At 41.0% G+C, this 22615-nt stretch overlaps 2 protein-coding genes across 11 annotated transcripts in view; one reads left to right on the forward strand and one right to left on the reverse strand.

Moving 5' to 3' along the window:
• The window catches only part of wdr93 (WD repeat domain 93), a 43392-nt gene extending 37692 nt beyond the window's left edge, over window positions 1-5700 (reverse strand). For all 5 annotated transcript variants that reach the window (XM_068018080.1, XM_068018082.1, XM_068018084.1 and 2 more), the window contains exons 1-3: window positions 5400-5700; window positions 1291-1580; window positions 226-427 (exon numbers count right to left, since the gene is read on the reverse strand). In XM_068018080.1, the coding sequence (XP_067874181.1) occupies window positions 226-427; window positions 1291-1542 (454 nt within the window). In that variant the 5' untranslated portion in view covers window positions 1543-1580; window positions 5400-5700. The remainder of the gene's footprint in view (window positions 1-225; window positions 428-1290; window positions 1581-5399) is intronic.
• pex11a (peroxisomal biogenesis factor 11 alpha) lies at window positions 5701-22058 on the forward strand. 6 transcript variants are annotated; one of them, XM_068018088.1, is made up of 5 exons: window positions 5701-5785; window positions 6156-6335; window positions 9520-9635; window positions 18179-18255; window positions 18678-22058. In XM_068018088.1, exons 4-5 carry the CDS (start codon window positions 18219-18221, stop codon window positions 19253-19255), a joined length of 615 nt encoding a protein of 204 aa, XP_067874189.1. In that variant the 5' UTR covers window positions 5701-5785; window positions 6156-6335; window positions 9520-9635; window positions 18179-18218; the 3' UTR covers window positions 19256-22058. The 6 variants fall into 6 exon arrangements, with proteins under 6 accessions (XP_067874189.1, XP_067874188.1, XP_067874190.1 ...); XM_068018087.1 differs by lacking the exon at window positions 18179-18255; XM_068018089.1 differs by lacking the exon at window positions 9520-9635.
• Window positions 22059-22615: the final 557 nt, after the last annotated feature.

Genomic DNA, 22615 nt, shown 5'->3' on the forward strand with positions numbered 1-22615 from the left:
GGGCTTGTCAGTGACGTGCACATCCCATGAATGAATATAAAAAAGTTATATTCTTATTCGATGGTTCATTTCATTTTAAATTGCTATTTTAGCGAACTGGGGACCTTTGCATAAACTCGTGCAGTAAGAATGACAAAGGAAACAGAGGCCCTCAAGAAATCAGAGCCTTGGGAGAAATTTAGGGGAACAAAAACTATTGAATAATAAATGTTTTCAGGTAAATACCCATATCATCCAGAGCAGCGAGCAGATAAAGCTTGCCTCCAGCGTGCCTTACTTGAAGTGCAACAACCTCAATTCCTTCCATGTTCCAAACAGATGTAACAGTTTGATCCTCCATGTTCAGAACTGCCACGCCTTCAGACAGACCAGCAAAGATATAATTTTCATCCACAGAATTTGCAAAACAGTTTAAATTGGCAGGAAGCTGTTCAAAAAGTAAAGAAGATAGAGATTAGATAATCTAACAATGACCAAGACTAGCAATGAACCCTTAATTTCTGGCCAAAGATTTTTATCATTACAAGAAAGTTTACTCTTAGCATAAACCAGCAGCCGGACTCAATGTTACAGCGTGAACTACAACCTGCCCTTCTCTCCAGAAATGACATCTCTTCACAACTGACAAATCTAAAGATAATTCACCATGTTTATTTAATCAGCCAGGAATACATGAAAAGGTCAGAAAAGTCCAACTTGTCCAACAAGACTGTTCCATACAGAGATGGTGCAGCCCACCATGCACTTTCAATCCCCGCCACACCCCTACACCACAATCTCTCCGGACGAGCCTAAAAAACAGAAGGCAAACCTCTGGGAAATTCCTCTGCCACCCCAAAGACAATCATGCAAGTGTCAGGCGACTGCAATAAGTCCCATCAACAATTACAGCGATGCCTTATCTACCTCACACATGACAAACAGACATTCAGATGAGGTACTGTAAGGCTGCTGGTGCCCATGGCACTGTAGCCCAGCAACAGCCAATGCATTTAAGAAGGAAAGGAGAAAATTGTTTAAAAAGAGACAAAAATTAAAAGTCAAATCGGGGAGCAAACAGGAAAGTGGGATTAGGTGGCTGATGTGGAAGGGAAAAAAACAAGCCAAATGGCTTATTTTCATGTTGTAACATGCTATGATTCTATGAATCAACTACAGAATTTATGAACTTTGCATTTCTAGCAGATGTACCCACAGCCAACACCTAGACAATTGACTACAGAAGATATGACCAAATGCATGCAGAATTGGTCAGTGAAATTTTCTGGATTACAGTACACACTCGCACACCTGAATTTCCTCTGATGATTCACGAGAAGGTGGTTTTATCTTTAATTTTTCGGCCTCTCTTTCTGCTTCTCTTCCTTCAATGCTTTCCCAAGCACTGTCGAGGATGCGTCCAATTAATTTATCAATCATTCTGAAAGGCTGGGGCAACTCATCGAGCCTTTGATCCGGATCCTTCAGATAATAATCATCTTCATTCCAATTATGTTCGGAAGGAGTTGGAACTTCTTGATATTTCTTAATATAGCCTGGCATATTCTTTAATATCCACGGCCTCACAGTACTTCAACAATCTGAAACATGACCAGAACTATTTTAGTTGTTCTTCCAAGAAAATATGTCAGTCTTTCTTCCCTTTTTCCATCCAAGAATCAAATCCTGCATTTTTACACTCTGAGTTCAGAACTCACTCCCACCATTTCAAACTCTAACTCTTTTTTCCCAGTAGCTCAAAATTGCAGAAGTCCCTAACTCTTACAGTTCTCCTTCTCTTCTACATTAAAGTAGGCTTCTCAAAAACAAGCTTTATGCATTGATCTTCTCTGGGATCTGGATTCAGTTCAGTGTAAGCAGATAGAATGAAAGTTTCTTCTGTCTGCTGGCTATATGACTCTTAGGTGAAGTGACTTTGGACAATTTCAATGCAGTTCTTAGTGGTGATGAGTCCACAGTTTATGCCAAATTGACAATTTCACTCAGAGAGGTCACAAAATGGTTAGTGTGGAAAGTGGAAAAGTGTCAGACTAGCGATGTTGCGAGTGTTCATTTGAATTTAGAATTGATGCATATTGTTTGGCCAAGTTAAATGGAGCTTTACTCTTCAGCTAATTATGTTGTTCCTGATGTGGCAATGCATGATACTGATACTGAGTCTGTGCAATAGAAAGTGCACTGTTCCTGTGAACTGGAGTCCCTTGCCTTGATGGGTACAAAATTCACAAGAAAAATATTTGCCCACTTGATTTACTTTTCCTCTCCTACTCTCCAACTATGATGTTGCTTGTCACTATGAGGGTAGACTCTTCACTTTGGCTTCCAATACAAAAAGGACATCTTAAGAGTCAACTGAGTTTGATGCAGTCAGTTTCTGCTTCTCATACAAGCAAAAGTAATTGAATAAAAATGCTGTCAGCTGGTAATATTCAGAAGGAAGCATTTAGACACACATTATTTAATGACATTTACCAAAAAAAATTATTCAAAGTGCTACTGTTTTAGGTTATAGAACAAATCAAACTGCTTTGCAATGTTGCTAATACTTTTACCTTAGCCTTAAATCAAAAATAAGCAATGTTCAATCATAATAAACAAATTTAGTTTGCAGGAAATGCAGTGCTTGTGCCAAACAACTGTTGGATTAGCAGTAGACCACAGGAAACTGATTTGCAATGATCTGTACCAAACCCCATATGAATTGCTCAGTCACTAATTATTCTTTCAAAAAAAGAAACCCACACAAGCAGAAGAACATATATGCAAACATGATTAGACTTCCAAAATTCCATTTCTCAGCAAAACTTAATGGTAAATAGACTAAACAGTTAAAAATTGGTATACGTTGTGCCCCTTTTTCGGGCATAAAATGGAACAATGCTGATAAATTTAGCAATGAGATAGCCTGCACCTAAATCTGTGTCTTTGGTTCGTGTCACTGATGTCAGACACATTTTTTTAGGCATTGCACCTTGCAAATATTAATTAACCCCTGTTACTACCAGGGGAGGACAGGGTCTAGGGGTCCCCTCTCAGCCTATTCCTGGTTTGCCCACCACAGGGTTTAATTTTTAAAAACACCATGTTTTTACCTTCCCCTCAGTGAATCCTTGCTCACTGCTCGCTAACTGTAATGGTCAAGAAATCAACAAGACAGGTTTTCTTAGATTTAAACTAGAAAGGTGTAAGTTTATTAGCCTTAAAACTCTAATTCAGTTAAACTACTAAAAATACGTGACGTGACCACGCTAGCATGCATGCTCAATAAACACACACGCAAATAGAGACAGAGGAGGAGAAAGAATTAAAGAGGAGAGGTTTGAAGTAATATGGAATTCAGTTACTCATTTTGGGATTTGATGTAAAGCCTTTGATTGTAGTTAAGTCTTGCAGTTCTTGTTGGGGCCCGGTGCACACTTTCACTTATTTAGCTGGTTTCAGAAGGCTGCATGAGTCTTCTCTCTTGAAGCTGGAGTTACTTCTGTGGGTCCCTGGAACTTTACGCGAGGGAGAGGGGGTAAGATAGAGAGAGAGAGAGAGAGAGGGGTGCTCTCTTCTTCAATTTCAGTTGCAGTCTGTTCTCCAACTGTGTGGCACAATTTTAAAAAACTCCAAGTTGGCCAGCAGGTTAGTCATGTGACTAGCTCATTTGAAACAACCTGCAAACATGTTAAAAAATACTCTTATGGGACCAGGAGGAACAGGAATGCTCCCTTGACTCCACAGTCCTTGTGATAAGACCAAAGAATGAACCTGGAGTCCTCCTTATCTCTATGGATCATCATCTCCACATTAGATGCTGCATCTATCCATTAAGCCATCTGGAAAAGTTTAGGATATTGTTCCAGATGCAGACTCGATAGGCCAAATGGTCTCCTTCTGTGCTGTACGATTCTGATTCTATGATATAGCGAGGGAGAGGATCTCAAGAATATATGCCAGTTCCTTCAACTAACTGAAATAGAAACACTAGATTAAAAGTCTGTTTTTTTTTTTTAAATGTTAATTTTATCTTAGTTTGCTGGTGGAACTATCACACTTGTAAACCCATTTTTATCTTGGCATCACTCTTAGCATTGGTATATGGAAGATAATGAAGTTCACACTGATCTTCCAAGGTTCCATATCAAGGCAAGTGTAGATTTGGAAACTTTCTGGCTTTGCCATATCTTTTGGTCACCTCACACATCATTCATCGAAAATCTTCAGCTAGCGGTGCAGTAAAAGGTGGCAATGCTACTCCTGAATTACATATAAGGAGTGCTACGTCCTGTCAAGAACAAATGGTGCAGGAAGAAGACTGAGAAGTTGATGTGGGATCTGGGTGTCCTAGTGCATTAACTACAAAAGATCAGTATGCAGGTACAGCACATAATTAGGAAAGCTAATAGAATGTTATCATTTATCGCGAGGGGAATTGAATACAAAAGTAGTGAGGTTATGCTTCAGCTGTACAGGGCATTGGTGCAACCACATCTGGAGTACTGTGTACAGTACTGATCTCCTTATTTAAGGAAGGATGTAAATGCACTGGAGGCAGAACAGAGAAGGTTTATTAGACTAATACCTGAAATGGGTGGGCTGTCTTATGAGGAAAGATTGGACAGGCTAGGCTTGCATCCGCAGGAATTTAGAAGAGTAAGAGGCGACTTGATTGAAACATATAAGATCCTGAGGGGTCTTGACAGGTTAGATGTGGAAAGGATGCTTCCCCTTGTAGGAGAATCTCAAACTAGGGATCACTGTTTAAAAATAAGGGGTCGCCCATTTAAGACAGAGATGAGGAAATATTTTTTCTCTCACAGGGTCGTGAGTCTTTGGAATTCTCTTCCTCAAAAGGCAGTGGAAGCAGAGTCTTTGAATATTTTTAAGGCAGAGGTAGATAGATTCTTGATAAGCAAGGGGGCGGAAGTTTATCTGGGGTAGGTGGAAATGTAGAGTAATCAGTTCAGCCATGAACTTAATGAATGGCGGAGCTGGCATGAAGGGCCGAGTGGCCTACTCCTGCTCCTAATTCATATGTTTGTATGCCATGTTAGATCATTTCCCTTTGTTGCTAATGAAAATTGGCTCTGTGAACCTTAATAAGAAAGAGTTTTAGTACTCAGTTTACATATTCCAATGCATTTAAGGGGAAGCTAGGTAGTACATGACTGAGAAACGAATGGAAGGTTTGATAGGGTTGATAGGGTGAGATGAGGTAGGGATGGGAAGAGGGTCATGTGGGGAATAAAAACTAGCAGAGATGGACTGTTTCTGTACTGTAAATTCTATGCAATATGTAAATTCTAGATACCCTGCTGCAAAACTGGACAAGCATCTCATTCCTTCCATGGTCTCCTTCCCCAGTGGGAATAAACATCGTATCAACCAACATCCTGAAAAGTAAAAACACTTACAACTTTCCAAAAGTCAAAGCTATGCAACTACAGATTCAGAAACTTGGGCCGTTTGGCTGCTGCTTCGCCCTTGACGGCATCGGATGGTGAGGAAATCAAGATTTTAAAACACTTGAGGAAAAGATCTGGGAGAAACTTGCGCAGAAAATAAAACAAGTAAACGCATGCCGTCCTCCACGAGCTGGTTATGATTTTCCCCTCCGAGAAAAGACAGAAATTGTGTAATTCTTCCACTGAGGGTCCAGTCTGTTGATGCTGCTGGGCCGCCGGTTGCTAGGAGACCGGGACCGGAAGTACCGTCCGTCCTTTTAAAGCGTCCGCTGAGTGTTTTTTCCCCGAGTGAGGGGAAAGGGGAGGAAGAAGTTTTTTAAACTATTAATTTACAGGTTTTATTTTACTAACTATATTTTTTTAGATTATATTCTAACTCATTTTTAAATTGGAGAAAACTCCCGCGTGCACCGTTCTATGTTATAATTTGAAATTTATGGGGGATAAAGTTCCCTGTTGCTATGGAGACCTCAAGGGGATTTAGGCTTCAGGAGTGAGAAGATCTCCAGGCCTCACTGAAAAAAATAACAAAAAAAAAGAACAAAACTAGTTTAACTTACTAATTTAAACAACACCATGTGAATACAGCCTGGGGCAACAATACTGTAAAGGATTGTTACTATATAGGCAATATGTTATGTATTGGTCTTTTAATTTCTCAATGTTTTCCTCTTTATTTCCTCCCCCCTGTTTTGCACTGAGTAGCTCTGGCTGCCGTGGGGAAGTTACTGAGTCGAGGCATTCCCTCTGGGTTCAAAGGTTCTCTTTCACAATCCAAGCTGCAGTTCCAAGCAGAGCTTTGCTCCAATTCTGCCTCCAATTCCTCTCCATGGACTCTTTTGTGAAATTCACTTCCCTCAGCCAAGGCAGGGACAGAATCTTCAGGTCGGTTTTCTGTAACGAAATCTTTACACTGCCTTTCAACCTCAATCTGACAGGTTCACAATTTTGATAGTGCATACGCTGCATTTTCATTTAGTTTTTCTTTGCCTAGTTGCATGCCTAGCTTTATTTTTTGAAAATTATGTTTAATGTTTTGATCTTGCTTATAATCGGTAGAGTTTTCTACATTGTAACCGAAAGCAAACATTTCCTCATGTCTTTGCAAGCTGTGAGCGGCAGTGTGCAAATTTGATGTTTAAAGTATTTCAATTTCCTGTTTAGTTTCATTATCTCAAAGGGTCAAATTATCCTCTTGCTAAATCATGATTTATTAAATCGTGCTTTCAGTTGTTTAAAGTTTTGTGATTTAGTGTTGTAGTTCCAAGACATTTTAGTCGCATTGATCAAGGCTTATGCTAATACAAGCCTGTGTCTGAATATCAATGCTACTTGAATCCAGTTAGATTTTGAAGGAAACTGAAATATTTAGAGTATCTGAATGAGATACTAGACATGTATTTCTGGGTAGTTAGTGCATTTACATTGCAAGCTCATCGTCGATACTAAAGGGTTTATGGTTTGCACTGACACCAGACTGGCAGTGTAAACCCAGTCAGGGTTACAAACTGGATTCAAGTAAAGTGGAGAGTGTAGTTGCTCATTAGCATCCACTGAACTATCAGTACTTATCTTACCTCAACTTGAATTTTAGTGAATAGAAAGCTGGGAACTCTCCTTTACGCTTGCTAAACATTTACATTTCTAACTGTTGGAAGAGGTTTCATACATGGTGTATGCAGGAATGTACAGGCCTTTCTCCTCTATCGGATCATTAAAACCTCCAAACAGGTGAGAAGCATATAACTGCAGCCTCAGTGTGCCAGACCTGTCTAATCACATTCATTTAGAATGGGACTTGCCCAAACTGATTTTTAATATCAGTCTCCAGCATACCACTCCCTCCAATTTACCTGCTTCCTCCCAGAACCTCTTCCCCAATGTTTCACCTACTCCTTTTGACCCAACTTCTGAGCAAGCCATTACTGGTCAAGACTACATTTTCTGATGCAGAATGAAAGTTGCTGGAAGATTATCCTGCCTAAAGTAGCAATGCATGACAGTTTACACCTCTAACTCCCTTCTCATCTACATATATATTTCACACATACTGCAAACTGAGGCTCTAACTCTAGGAGTAGTAATTAAAATATTTTCACTCTCCTGTGGGAAATCAAGAGCAAATGTAGACCACAAGTAAAGTGTGATTAAAGGGCAGTGGATAATAGAATCTAATGCAGCCTCTATTTAAATGATCTTTAAACATTAGGACATCATGTATACTTGTTTTATATTTTAAAAAATCTTACATCAACTTCCATTATAATTTCCTTTCAGTATTTATATTGGAAACTGTCTATATAGACCTGTGTGTTGTAATTGCAACCCTCCCAGCCCCCAGGTGGAGGTGCTACAGTGTCATCACTGACAGGAGGGTGTTGTTACAACATGTCAAGTTTATACAGTATTTTCCATTGTAGATATGGATGCAAGAATTTACAATGGGATTCTTAAGGTGCAGAATGTATAATTGTGTAAAATGGGGACTGAAATGTGACTACACACATGGGTCCAATTATTCCCTACTCTCTCATTCCACGTCAGCTGAAAGCTACATTTGCTCTTGACTCCTTGTGTGCAATGGCAAAGGAGATTGACTGATATTACTCATCATGACCAAGTAGCAAAACCTTTAGTGATTTGAGAAGCAGATTTGATTGGAAATGTGACTTTGTCTATAATCCAGGCTGAGGAGCTGGGAGATATATAAATGTGGCAGTGCAGTGACACATTGGTGGCAAACTAAATTGCAGTGCAATGTTTTATTGTGGCATTTCCCATTGTAAATGTGACATAGGCATTTATATCAGAAAAAGTTGATGTGAACTGTGCCCGTGCATTGTGTGTGTGTGATATTTACATTCCATTTTCCCAGTTGCTAATAAAAGTATTGGTAATGATTAGTACAACCTTTTTTTAAAAAAATTGCTTTTATTCACCATTACTCAAATGCATACAATATATGGATGCCCTTCACCTTTCTAACTGAGGCTAGCTGTGAGCTATTTTGATAGGTAGCCTAAAGAATCGATGACCTGGATGGGGTTGAAGGAGGAAATATTTTGCAGTAATTGGGAAGCAAATCACGAGATACAACATGACCTTCTTTAACTTGTGAAGTGTGGAAATTCATAGAATTTGTCACTTGATGCTGCTCTTCATTTACTACTTTACCTAGGCATTATATCATGAGCATGAATCTGAGTTGATGGGTTTGCATATCTTTATATTCTCACTGATTGCTATGGAAGATCCCCTCTGCTTTCAGTTTTGATACAGGTCTACTGGCATACCAGAAGAGCAAGTTAAATCTCCTGTTTCATTGGTTTTGTTTTTGGGAGTGTCATTGCAAATGATTTCCAGTGCAGTTCTGTTGAAGCCTACAATAGTATTATCGATATACAGATGTTGTATGTGACCAGAGAACCATAGGAGTTTACAGCACAGGAGGAGTCATTTTGGCTGATATCTGTGTCATCTTGCTACAGCAATCCAAAAACTAATCCCACTAATAGTCCTGTATCTGCCTCAGCTTCAATATCTAGCAACTCCTCCCACCCCCTTACAAGATTCAGTAATGTCTGCTTCAGTTTCTCCCTGTGGCAAGTCTAGATAAAGACTTTTCTCCTAACCTGTCTTCTCGCTCTCTCTTTAAAAACTGTTTTAAATTGGTGACTTTGCAAAAGTACAGAAATTACAAAACTAATTAATTTCTGCTGAACTTTAATTGATCTGCCTACACAGTTCATACAAAAACCTCTCCATAGATCCTGCAGCACTTGTGAAGACAGACCAGTTGCTTACTATCATTTCACCCCTCTTGGAACTGGTTTTCAGTCCAGCCCCGGCTGATTCGGTGAAAATCTTTTCTCTCTGCTATTGTAGGGGTGCAATCTGAAATCAATAGTAAACATCTGATGCATCTTTTATTAGTTTAGAAGACTTATCATGTTGTATTTTTTTGATCCAACACACTTAAGGATTGCGCATTCGCCGTAAACATTAAACGCCCATTTCTTCGTGTAGCAGGAAATAAGCTCTGTGCTTCTTGCATTTTGTTTTCTTTCAGAACCACTCAGTATGCATGCATGTTACTTAATTATCTAATTCACAAGAATGGTAGCAACGAGGAGCTGGTTTCAAAGCTGAAACAACTGGAGTCTAACATGAGCGCAGGACGCAAGTGTAAGTACACAACCAACTCTGGAGGGAGGAGAAAGCAGCACACCACATCCCTGTTTGGTGATCAGTGGAGTGAAGTTGCACTGAGATTTGTAAATGCACATTGCCATGTTCATGTAAAATTCTTCTATGTGCTATTTCAATGCACTAATTAATCACTCCAAAGTGAATAGATTAATTTGTTATAAACACTGTTGAGAGCAATTTCACCCCATAGATTTCCAGTTCCTGCATCAAAATTAGTAGATTTCCTGTTGTGTTGCTCCTGGGTAGCGTGTGGCTGCAGTACATTTGTGATGTTTAGCTGCTAACCTGGGCTGTCTCTTTAAAAAAGAACTAGTATAACACTTTCCACGTCCTCAGGATGTTCCAAAATGCTTTGCATCCAATGGATTACTTTTGAAGTGCAGTCAACAAAGAACAACGAACAGTACAGCACAGGAACAGGCCACTCGGCCCTCCAAGCCTGCGCCGATCTTGATGCCTGTCTAAACTAAACCCTTCTGCACTTCCGGGGTCCGTATCCCTCTATTCCCATCCTATTCATGTATTTGTCAAGATGCCTCTTTAAACGTCGCTATTGTACCTGCTTCCACCACCACCCCCGGCAGCAAGTTCCAGGCACTCCCCACCCTCTGTGTAAAGAACTTGCCTCGCACATCCCCTCTAAACTTTGCCCCTCGCACCTTAAACCTATGTCCCCTAGTAACTGACTCTTCCACCCTGGGAAAAAGCTTCTGACTATCCACTCTGTCAATGCCACTCATAACTTTGTAAACCTCTATCATGTCGTCCCTTCACCTCTGTTGCTCCAGTGAAAACAATCCGAATTTATCCAACCCCTCCTCATAGCTAATACCCTCCAGACCAGGCAACATCCTGGTAAACCTCTTCTGTACCCTCTCCAAAGCCTCCACATCCTCTGGTAGTGTGGCGACCAGAATTGTACGCAATATTCCAAGTGTGGCCTAACTAAAGTTCTGTACAGCTACAGCATAACTTGCCAATTTTTATACTGTATGCCCCGACCGATGAAGGCAAGCATGTCATATGCCTTCTTGACTACCTTATCCACCTGCGTTGCCACCTGCAATGATCTGTGGACCTGTATGCCCAGATCTCTCTGCCTGTCAATACACCTAAGGGTTCTGCCATTTACTGTATACTTCCCACCTGCATTACACCTTCCAACATGCATTACCTCACATTTGTCCGTATTAAACTCCATCTGCCATTTCTCCGCCCAAGTCTCCAACTGATCTATCTGCTGCTGTATCCTCTGACAATCCTCATCATTATCCGCAACTCCACCAACCTTTGTGTCGTCTGCAAACTTACTAATCAGACCAGCTACATTTTCCTCCAAATCATTTATATATACTACAAACAGCAAAGGTCCCAGCACTGATCCCTGCGGAACGCCATTAGTCACAGCCCTCCATTCAGAAAAGCACCCTTCCACTGTCTTCTATGACCGAGCCAGTTCTGTATCCATCTTGCCAGCTCACCTCTGATCCCTTGTGACTTCACCTTTTTGTACCAGTCTGCCATGAGGGACCTTGTCAAAGGCTTCACTGAAGTCCATGTAGACAACCTCCACTGCCCTTCCTTCATCAATCATCTTCGTCACTTCCTCAAAAAACTCGATCAAGTTAGTGAGACACGACCTCCACTTCACAAAACCATGCTGCCTCTCGCTAATAAATTCATTTGTTTCCAAGTGGGAGTAAATCCTGTCCCGAAGAATCCTCTCCAATGATTTCCCTACCACTGACGTAAGGCTGACCGGCCTGTAATTTCCTGGATTATCCTTGCTACCCTTCTTAAACAAAGGAACAACATTGGCTATTCTCTAGTCCTCTGGGACCTCACCTGTAGCCAATGAGGATACAAAGATTTCTGTCAAGGCCCCAGCAGTTTCCTCCATTGCCTCCCTCAGTATTCTGGGGTAGATCCCATCAGTACCTCGCCCATTTCCTCTAGCTCCATGCATAGATTCCCTCCTCTGTCCTTGAGTGGGCCAACCCTTTCCCTGGCTACTCTCTTGCTCTTTATATATGTATAAAAAGCCTTGGGATGCTCCTTAATCCTGTTTGCCAATGACTTTTCATGACCCCTTTTAGCCCTCCTGACTCCTTGCTTAAGTTCCTTCCTACTTTCTTTACATTACTTCATCTGTTCCTAGCCTTCTAGCCCTTACGAATGCTTCCTTTTTCTTTTCGACTAGGCTCACAATATCCCTCGTTATCCAAGGTTCCCGAAACTTGCCAGACTTATCCTTCATCCTCACAGGAACATGCCGGTCCTGGATTCTAATCAACTGACATTTGAAAGACTCCCACATGTCAGATGTTGATTTACCCTCAAACAGCCGCCCCCAATCTAAATTCTTCAGTTCCTGCCTAATGTTATAATTAGCCTTCCCCCAATTTAACACCTTCACCCCGAGGACTACTCTTATCCTTATCCACAAGTACCTTAAAACTTATGGAATTATGGTCATTGTTCCCGAAATACTCCCCTACTGAAACTTCGACCACCTGGCCGGGCTCATTCCCCAATACCAGGTCCAGTACGGCCCCTTCCCTAGTTGGACTATCTACATATTGTTTCAAGAAGCCCTCCTGGATGCTCCTTACAAATTCTGCTCCATCCAAGCCCCTAGCATTAAGTGAGTCCCAGTCAATATAGGGGAAGTTAAAATCACCCACCACAACAATGCTGTTGCTTTTCCATCTTTCCAAAATCTGTCTACATATCTGCTCCTCTACCTCCCGCTGGCTGTTGGGAGGCCTGTAGTAAATCCCCAACATTGTGACTGCACCCTTCCTATTCCTGAGCTCTACCCATATTGCCTCGCTGCACGACCCCTCCGAGGTGTCCTCCTGCAGTACAGCTGTGATATTCTCCTTAACAAGTAATGCAACTCCCCCACCCCTTTTACATCCCCCTCTATCCCGCCTGAGGCATCTAAATCCCGGAACGTTCAGCTGCAAATCCTATCCTTTCCTCAACCAAGTCTCTGTAATAGCAACAACATCATCGTTCCAAGTTCTAATCCAAGCTCTAAGTTCATCTGCCTTACCTGTTATACTTCTCACATTGAAACAAATGCACTTCAGACCACCAGTTCCGCTGTGCTCAGCAACATCTCCCTGCCTGCTCTTCCTCTCCGTCTTACTGGCCTTATTCACTAGTTTCCCCCTCAGTTATTTCACCTGCTGACCTACTGCTCTGGTTCCCACCCCCCTTCCACACTAGTTTAAACCCTCCCGAGTGACACTAGCAAACCTCGCAGCCGGGATATTTGTGCCCCTCCAGTTTAGATGCAACCTGTCCTTCTTGTACAGGCCCCACCTATCTCGGAAGAGATCCCAATGATCCAGATTTCTGAAACCCTCCCTCCTACACCAGATGTTTAGCCACGTGTTTAGCTGCCCTATCTTTGTATTTCTAGCCTCACTGGCACATGGCACAGGGAGTAATCCTGAGATTACAACGCTAGAGGTCCTGTTTTTTAACTTACTACCCAACTCCCTGAACTCCCTCTGCAGGACCTCGTCACTCTTCCTGCCTATGCTGTTAGTACCAATGTGTACCACAACCCTCCCCCTTCAGAAAGCCCTCTGCCCATTCAGAGACATCCTTGACCCTGGCACCAGGGAGGCAACATACCATCCTGGAGTCTCTCTCACGTCCACAGAAGTGCCTATCTGTGCCCCTGACTATAGAGTCCCCTATAACTATTGCTCTTCTGAGCTTTGTCCCTCCCTGCTGAACAACAGAGCCAGCCGTGGTGCCACTGCTCTGGCTGCTGCTGTTTGTTATCCACCCCCACCCCCAACAGTGTCCAAAACGGTATACTTGTTAGAGGGGGATTCCTGCACTGACTGCCTGCCCCTTCTAGCGGTCACCCATCTATCTGCCTACACCTTAGGTGTAACCATGTCTCTCAAACTCCTGTCTATGATGCTTTCCGCCACCTGCATGCTCCTAAGTGCATTCAATTGCTGCTCAAATCGATCAATGGAGTCTGTGAGGAGCTGCAATTGGGTACACTTCCTGCAGATGTAGTTGTCCGGAACACTGGAAGCATCACGGACCTCCCACATCTCACAGGTGAAGTACTTTACCCATCTAACTGACGTTTCTAGCACTAATTAATAAATTAATTTAAAATAAATGCTTATTGATCCTTACTAATTAAGCTACAATTAACTATATGGTCCCTAGCGCTAGATTTCTACTATAAATATTAAATGCCAAATACAGTAATCTCCTTCCTTTGGTTCAGTTACTCCTCTACTTATTAATTAATTAGTTAATTAGGGTTTTAATCAATTTTAATCAATGTTTTATTTTCAAATTCAGCGCAGGTTCCCTACCAGCCAATCAGGTCACAGTTTTCCTGTGACATCACTTTTTCAGTTTTTTTTCTCTCTTTTTTTTCTCACCGCTCCGGAACTCCGTCTTCCAAGTCTTCTCCCAACCAATCACCTTGCAGCTCCCCTTTGACGTCACTGTTGGCTTTTTTTTTCAAAACTCCTTGTTTATAGACAGATGCAATAGCCAATTGGGGACAGGAAGATCCCACAAACTGCATATAAATTGGATAATTTGTTTGGTTGAGGGAGGAATTTTCTTCAGATAGTGTCATGGGATCTTTTTTCATTCACCTGAGAAGTGGTTTAATGTCACACATGAAAGATAGATAATGCAGCAGTTCGACGCGAGTGTCAACCTAGATGATGGGGTAGAGTTTCCGCTTTGGGTGTAACTGGGAAATTGTGCCTGAAATACAATGGTTAGTATACGCTTTAAGTTTCCCCTAAAATTGAATTGCATAATTACAAATGTAAATCTTCCATTCAAGCAGAGTAATTGAATCTAATTATTTCTTTTTTTTTTTGTTTACAAAGTGTTCCTTGATGTATTTAAGGGTGGTAACCTGACGCAGTTTTGTTAATACACCTGAAAATGGGTTTCTCACCAAAATTGTTTTAGTAAGGTTGTCCAGCCCTCTGCCTATGAGTATTCTGATTTAAAAACACAGACAATGATGTATATCAATACTGGGCCATTATTGGTGTACGTTAGTCAGTTTCTTGGTGAAAATGAGTGCAATTTAAAAAGCCTTCCTGAACCAGCACAATTGGCAGAATCTTGCAATTTCAACTTGTGCCTGATTCAGGCAAGTTGAAACTTGAACCATTGGAAAAGATCATGGAAAGCAGGAGTGCAAGTGGCTTTGGATGTAACACTCTTGCATTCTAAATAACTTGGTTTTTTTTTGCACTGGTTTGGCCCATTCTGCCCAGATGGTGTTGGAATCTGTGCGCAAAACTAGCAGAAACTTCCTGCTGATGTGTTTCAGTCTATTATGGGGCTTGAAGCCATAACCTTCTGGCTTGGAGGTGAGATTCAAGGTGAGAGCCAGTTGCACATTAAGGCATTAACACATTAATGCTCTAAATAGATTACTGTGGGTAATTGTAGCTATTAGTAACTCTGAGGTCATTTAAAAGGCTCTTGTAAATTTGAAGCTTCAGGTCAATACCTGGCTCTTTTTTTTTTTGTTTGACCTGACTTAAGGCTGGACAATTGAAGTTGCACTTGGAATACACTACTGCAAGTTGATTACAATGGCAAATCCAGAAGGAAGGAGGTGTTGGAAAGGCACAGGGGGCATGTGGGTGGTGAGAGTCACAAAAAAGTGGTCGGAGATGGCCTTGTCAGTGATCCAAACCATCAGATTAGAGAAGCCACGAGCAAGATCGAAGGCGGCGGCTATGAGTTTGGGGTAGGAGAATTTATAGGGAGGAAACAGTTCGGGGAGAACAGTCGGGCAGTGAACTTGAAGGAGAGGAAGCATGGGGAACTGAGGTAGAGATTGAAATCACTAAGGATGAAAAGAAAGAAAGACTTGCATGTATACAGTGTCTTTCATAGCCAATGAAATGCTCTGAAGTGTAGTCTTTGAAAACTCAGCAGCTATTTTGTACACAGCAAGCTCCCACAAATGGCAATGTGTTAATGATCAGATAATCTGTTTTAGTGATGTTGATTACGGGATGAATATTGGTCAGGATACCAAGGATAACTCCCCTGCTTTTCTTCGAGAGTGCCATGGGATCTTTTCTGTCCACCTGAGAAAGCAGATCGGGCCACGATCTCATCCAAAAGGCGGCACCTCTGACACTGTATCGCTCCCTCAGTACAGCACTGGAGCGTCAGCAAAGATTTTTGTACTCAAGTCTCTCGAGTGGGACTTGAATCCACAACCTTCTGACTCAGAGGTGAGATTACTACCAACTGAGCTACTGCTGACACGAAGAGTCGCTCATTGTGCAGGCTGAGGGAGGAAAGGATGGTGGATATCTTGAGAAGAAAGTCAAGGTGAGGAACAGTCGGACTGGGGAACAGTAGACAATGAATGTTTCCAAGGAGAGGCAAGAAGGATGGCACAGGGTGAGGCGCTCAAAGAAATAGCAAGCGAGACCAAGGTGTGGTGTGGTTAAAAGAGCCACATCACAGCAATTTGGGGGAGCCAGATGATGGAAAGCATAGCCAGCTAGGGAGGCTTCAGTAAGGAAGAAAGTATTGTACCCATGAGCTTTGAAAAAAGGATGGGGTAGCTGCTTAGATGGTAAACAAAGTTTCCCTTAAGCTGCACGGTTGCATAGCAATCCAATATGTCCCCGTGCAGACCACGCACAAGTCGTCACCTTTAAGTTACCATGTGTGCGCAGTTGCAGAAAGAAATTTAAAAAGGCCACAGTGACTGCACTTCAAATGTAATCCATTGATTCTAAAGTATTGTCATGCAGGTCCCCACCTGCCAAGAATGAAGCACACGTTATTTCCCCACATGAACATTAAAACTTAAAATTGCTACTGGGAAGAAAAGAGGCCCTATCATGAGGAATTGCCAGGCCCCTTGCAGGAAAGACCTTTTTTGCATGCTGGGAGATAATGTTGGAACAAAGGACCCAGTCCCTGCTTCTCCAATACACAAGACCTAGTCAGGCCAGTTTAGTCACATGACTAACTGGCTGTTTGAATTTGAACTTGCTACAGAGTATTTGAAAGGGAGAAAGCTGTTTGCTCCTGGACTGAAAAGATCTCTCTTCTGTCTGCTCCCATCTCATTCTCTCGGAACTGAAGACCTATTGAAGACACATGAACCCCAAGAGAGTAAAGTCTCCTACAGTGAACAAGGTTTAAGAAGAATACTGGGCCCCAACGAAAAGCCAGACTACCTACAATCAAGGACTACAGCCAGTTCAAAGCACAGTAAAAACTCCTCTTCAGAGATTGCCTCAAATCTTTTTACTTTATTTTTCTTCTCTTTTCTGTCTCCAATTTGCATGTGCGAATTGCGTACGCATGCTACCCTAGGACACGGCGTGTACCCATAGGTGTTAACTGAATTACAGTTTAAGTTTTTTTAATAAATTTCACTCTTTTAAACCCAAGAAAACCTGGTGTGCTCATTTCTTTGCCTTTATAATTGGAAAGCGGTTAACACTGATTCACCAAGGGGGAGCTCAAAACACAGTGTGTTTAAAAACATAAACCCTGTTACAGTAAGACCAGGTGAAGGCTAAAAGGGACCCCGAGACATCTTTCTCACCTGGTCGTAACAGTATGAAGGACTTCAACAAATTGCTTGTGTACTCCAAAACAAAATTAGAGGATACATTAGTGGTAAGTGTCAGATGCCTTGAATGGTCATTTCAAGGGAGGCATGAAGGATTGCCAAGGGCTTTTTGAAGAAAGCCTTAAGCCTGGGCTAATAGCAGGAATAGGTGGGCAGAGGTGCAATGATAGGGAATTAAAAATATCTGAGGGAAGAATTTGAAAGGTTGAATGGCTTGATATTAGGGGAGGAGGGGCCAAGAGAATAAAATACTATATTTTCAACATTGCTTCTTATGCTATTCAATGTTCATTGATCCAACGTCATACTGTGCATTATGATCATCAGTGTCTAATTTTCCCTATCTTACTGAAAAGTAAAATTATTTGTGAAGGGACTCCTTATGTGTTCATCTGAGAGAAATAAATTGCCTGAGCAGAGCTCCAACAGAGCCTGTGGGATCCAGTACAAACAGAGTTCAAGTGAAGTCTTATCAATATGTCAGCAACTGTTTGCACTGCACAAGTGCTAGGGAACTACATCTGTCTAGGTCTATGTTTATTTTGTTTTTGTTCTCTGCTGCATGTACAAGCTTTATCTAGTGATTAAAAAAAGAACTTATACTTAAAAATGCCTAATCATGTCCTTCATACTTTAGAAAAAATGGATTACTTGTGAAGTGCAGTCACTGTGGCAGAAATGTGCACCAGCAAGACCCCACAAATAGCAAGTGAATGACTGACTAATCAGTGCACCTGAACAGGTGAAAAGGGCCTCAGTTTAAATCTCATCCAAAGGATGGCATCTTTGATAATGTAGCACTTTCTCATTACTGCACTTGAGTACTTACCCAGTTTATGTGCTCAAGTCTGCAATGAGGCTTGAACCCCCAACTTTTATGTTTCAGAGGCAGCAATGCTACCAACTGAATCAAGTTGATCTGTTTTATGTGTATACCGAAAGGAATCCATAGCTTTTTCACTGGTGAGAAAATTCTATATTTAATTCTTATAATAAAAATATTGCTTGGAGGATTTGCAATGTGATGTAAAAATTACTATCAAATGTGAAAGATTATGATTGTGGACATAGAACAGTATTCATAAGGCAAGATTTTATTCCATGGATGCTGTTATTGATATGAGTTGTATGAACTGTGTTTCAGCCTGATCAACACTGACTAATTCTCTTTTTTTAAATTTAGATGTGGCTAGTACTATACGATGAGGAGTAATAATGTATGGTTCCCAGGATAGAAGAGACTTAGCCTCTGAAAGCTCACCCAAAGAAAAATCCAGCCTATATTTAAATTGCTATTGCCTCACTGAGAATCATTTCATCATGTTTCAAACATTGTCAACTGGTAAAGGTTAGCACTGTATTAAATCCCCTCTGCTTTATTTCAGTATTCCGGTTAGGTAACACTGTGGATGCAGTTCAGACAGCCAGAAGGAATGTTCAGCTTTCGGACCCAGTGCTTCGGTTTTGTCTCACAGTCATTCCTCTCAGTCGGGCTCTGTACTTCATCTGTGATAATATTCTCTGGATGGGAGCAGTGGGACTTAGTGATATCGACAAGGAGAAATGGAACAAGCGGTGCAACCGCTACTACTACTTCTCATTGATTATTAGCCTGAGCAGAGATGTTTATGAGGTTGTCCAGCTCCTGAAAGAAGAAGCACAGGCCAAGAAGGGACAACAGTGCAAATCCATAAATGACCTGGAAAACAATCCTGTGCAGAGAGATTTTGTCTGGACATTGAGAGTCAAGACTGAAGCTTTATTTATGCTGCTTTTTCAAAACCTTAAAAGCAATCCTCCTGTATTACTAGACATTGTTAAAAACCTCTGTGACCTTGCCCTTCCTTTAGACAAGCTAGGCATTTGCAAAACCAATCCTGGAGTGGTGGGTCTCTGTGGTCTTGTTTCCTCCATTCTCTCAATTCTAACTTTGACACACCCAGTACTGAAACTGAGACCTTGAACAAACCATGTGCTCTCTGAATAAAAATCATATTCCTTCTCTGATAAAACATATCAGAGAATGTCTGGCAATGGAAATAAAGTAATTTCTAAATCTAACCTGTGGCTTCTGAAAGCAGGATACATAATGGTGTATTTTAACATTTTGCTCTAAACACAAGAACTGTCCCTTCAGTTATTTTCATGCTGTATCTTTGAGAGCAAAAGGTTAAGGCAATGAGTTCCAACGTGTACTGTTGCTTATGAACTTGGACCCTATTTTTTATTGAAATCTGCCATCCTACAAACAGATCAATTATGATCTGGTGCTATGCTGGGGTCAGTTTGGCAGCATGCCATTTGGATACTAAAGCAGACCAAAAGCACGTCCACTTGGATTTAGGTCCTGACCAGCACACTGAGATCATACCATACAAATAAATATCTGCCTCTCTTAACTCCAGTTTCCTAACACCAGTTGCTTTATTCATGCTGAATATGGTTCCCCTTTTTTTTTTTTTGAATACCTATCTCGAAGATATAAATAGTGAAAGATTATTTCCACTGGCTGGATATGTGGTAACAAGAGGTTGTATAGAAAAAGGGGGGGGGGGGGGGAGAAATTTTTGAATCTCTAGAATATGGAAAGCTTTAGCACAAGTTATTCAGGCTGAGACTGACATCGTTTAAAGGGTTTGGAATGGGTATCTGAAATGTAAAAGAATATGAGCTCCAATTCAGTGCTAGCACTGGCACAGGTACAATGGGACAAGTGGACTCCTGTGGTGGTATTTCCATATTTTCTCAGGTGGTCTGAATAAATGAATTCATCAAATTGTCAATTATTTCAAAGATTTCAAAATCTGCCTGTAATTTTACCCTTGCTGAAAAGAGTATTTTTTAACTTCTCCATATGTTTTAGTGCCTAAATGCACTATTTGATTTGGTATTGAGCTTTTTAGACCAAAAGATCACATTCAATCTCTCAGTTTGTACTTGCAAGCCAATATACAGTCAAGTCCTGTTAACTCTACCATTTTTATGCAAAAAAGTGAAGCAATTACTTATTCTATGTTGATTAATTTGAATTAGGCTACTTTTGAAGTAAAAGGAGTGCACTGTACCTTTTTTGAGTTTAGCTAGATCTTTTGTGGTCCCTCCATGGTTATATAGTCGGCTAAAACTTGTATAGTCAGCAAGTGAAGAGTGGCCACTTGGTGATAGAAAACATTAGATAAAGTGCTTGTGATGAAGTTCAGACCTTCACAGCATTTCTTTGCCCTTGAATAACTTCAGATACTATATGATTTTAAAAACTACTTTGAGTTTTATGTGACATCCAAATAATAGAGGATGTGGTGCTTTGTAATTTACTGTAATTTATTATGGAAGATTTCAAAACAAACTGAATAATTCAGGGTAAATTTGAGTATTTTTTTTTTTACCACGTTTCCTCTCTGACTCTGACTCTGAAGCCTGACAACAATTAGTTGTAGCCTCTGACTCATGATTATTCTTGGCTATCTCCCTGGGTTATGCAGACAAGAGTTGAGACCCAAGATGAACCACTCTCTCAAGAACAGTCCACAAACTTGTGTGGATCCCAGAAGGAAAGTGTTTTGACTCGGAATTTTATCAATGTTTGTCAGGTTTGTTCCATTAAAATTTTCCATGCAAAGAAAAGGGGAAATTTTTGAACTGCTTTTTTTAAGTTTCTGTCTTAATCTTGTTTTTGCTTTTGGATGGCAGTTCATTATTCTGCCATTCACATCTTTTTGTTTCTATACTTGTCCCATTAATACTCCCTTTGTCTTTGCCCCACCAACTCTTCTGTCATTTAATATCTTCCATCTTCTACCCTATCTCAGACCTTCTGTTGTGTTCTTTTATTCACCCTCCCTCATCTGACCTACTTAAAACCTATCACATTTCTAACTTTTCCCAGCTCTGATGAAAGATCATTAACCTGAAATGTTAACTTTCTTTCTCTCTCCATGGATGCTGCCAGAACCGCTGAGTATTTTCTGTTTTTATTTCAGATTTCCAGCATCCGCAGTATTTTGCGGAGTATAATAGTACAATTACTATTATGCTTTTCTCCGAGGGGAGTAAATGTTACTTGCAGCCAGAACTTAGCTCTGCATTCGAGTCAGGATTCATTGACTAGGATTCTCTATTGCTTTTAGAGTCTTGGTGCTACACAAATGCAGAAAAGTGTCATGCTACAACCTGTCTGCAACGTGATCCATTTGTAAAGAAATAATATAATTTTGCAGTCAATTATAATATTTTAATTTTTGACCTCTTAATGAGTTGTATAAATTTCCTGGGCTTTCCTCACTGCTTTCTATGAAGAATGGTTAAATCTTTATGAAAATGCAACTATTTTCGAGTTGGACATTTTATTTTGGAGCTCTTTAAGAAGTGTTGCATCTGAGGTTAGAATTTTCAAACACCAATGCTTACTCAATAATCTTTGTTCACTGAAAAATAAGTCTATGCAAACAGATGTCAAATGTTTTAAACATTCGATTAAAGACATCAAAGGAAATGTTGTGACGGGAAGCTCCTAGCATGGAAGCTTGCTTGCAAAGAACATGGGCCGGAGGTCGATGGCATTAAAACACGGGTCTAATTCTGCAACCCATTTTCTCATCTAGTGATACTGAACATTAAGATTTTTCCCTCCCAAATTTTCCTTGCAAAGCAGTATTTGAAAAATGAACTATTTCTGTATCCTAAATTAGGAAACTAATTTTCAATGACTGTTGCAAACCGATGCTGCTGTACTCAAAGAAACTGACTAATTCCACTGTTATTTCATGTGTTCTAATAAATTAATATATTAATTACAAAGTTGTTTTATTTTGCATTTCTATTCAAATTCATTCAATCATATTGCAGTTAGATATTTTAAAACCCGCCAGCATTGGGCAGTGCAGTGGTTAGCACCGGAGCCTCACCGCTCCAGCGACCCGGGTTTGATTCTGGGTACTGCCTGTGTGGAGTTTGCAAGTTCTCCCTCTGTCTGCGTGGATTTTCGCCGGGTGCTCCGGTTTCCTCCCACATCCAAAGACTTGCAGGTTGATGGGTAAATTGGCCATTCTAAATTGCCCCTAGTATAGGTAGGTGGTAGGGGAATTGAGGGAAGATGGGGATGGGGTAGGAATATGGGATTTATGTAGGATTAGTATAAATGGGTGGTTGATGGTCGGCACAGACTCGGTGGGCTGAAGGGCCTGTTTCAGTGCTGTATCTCTGAATTAGTTTACTCCTTGTTCTCTGCTTTCACTCTGCCATCAGTCGTTGTTCTTCTAGATTGTGGGCTGAATTTTACCGGCCTCTTGACGCTGTGGGGGCCGGTAAAATGCAGTGGGGAGAG

This window comes from Heterodontus francisci, chromosome 38 (genome assembly GCF_036365525.1).
Source record: "Heterodontus francisci isolate sHetFra1 chromosome 38, sHetFra1.hap1, whole genome shotgun sequence".
NCBI lineage: Eukaryota > Metazoa > Chordata > Chondrichthyes > Heterodontiformes > Heterodontidae > Heterodontus > Heterodontus francisci.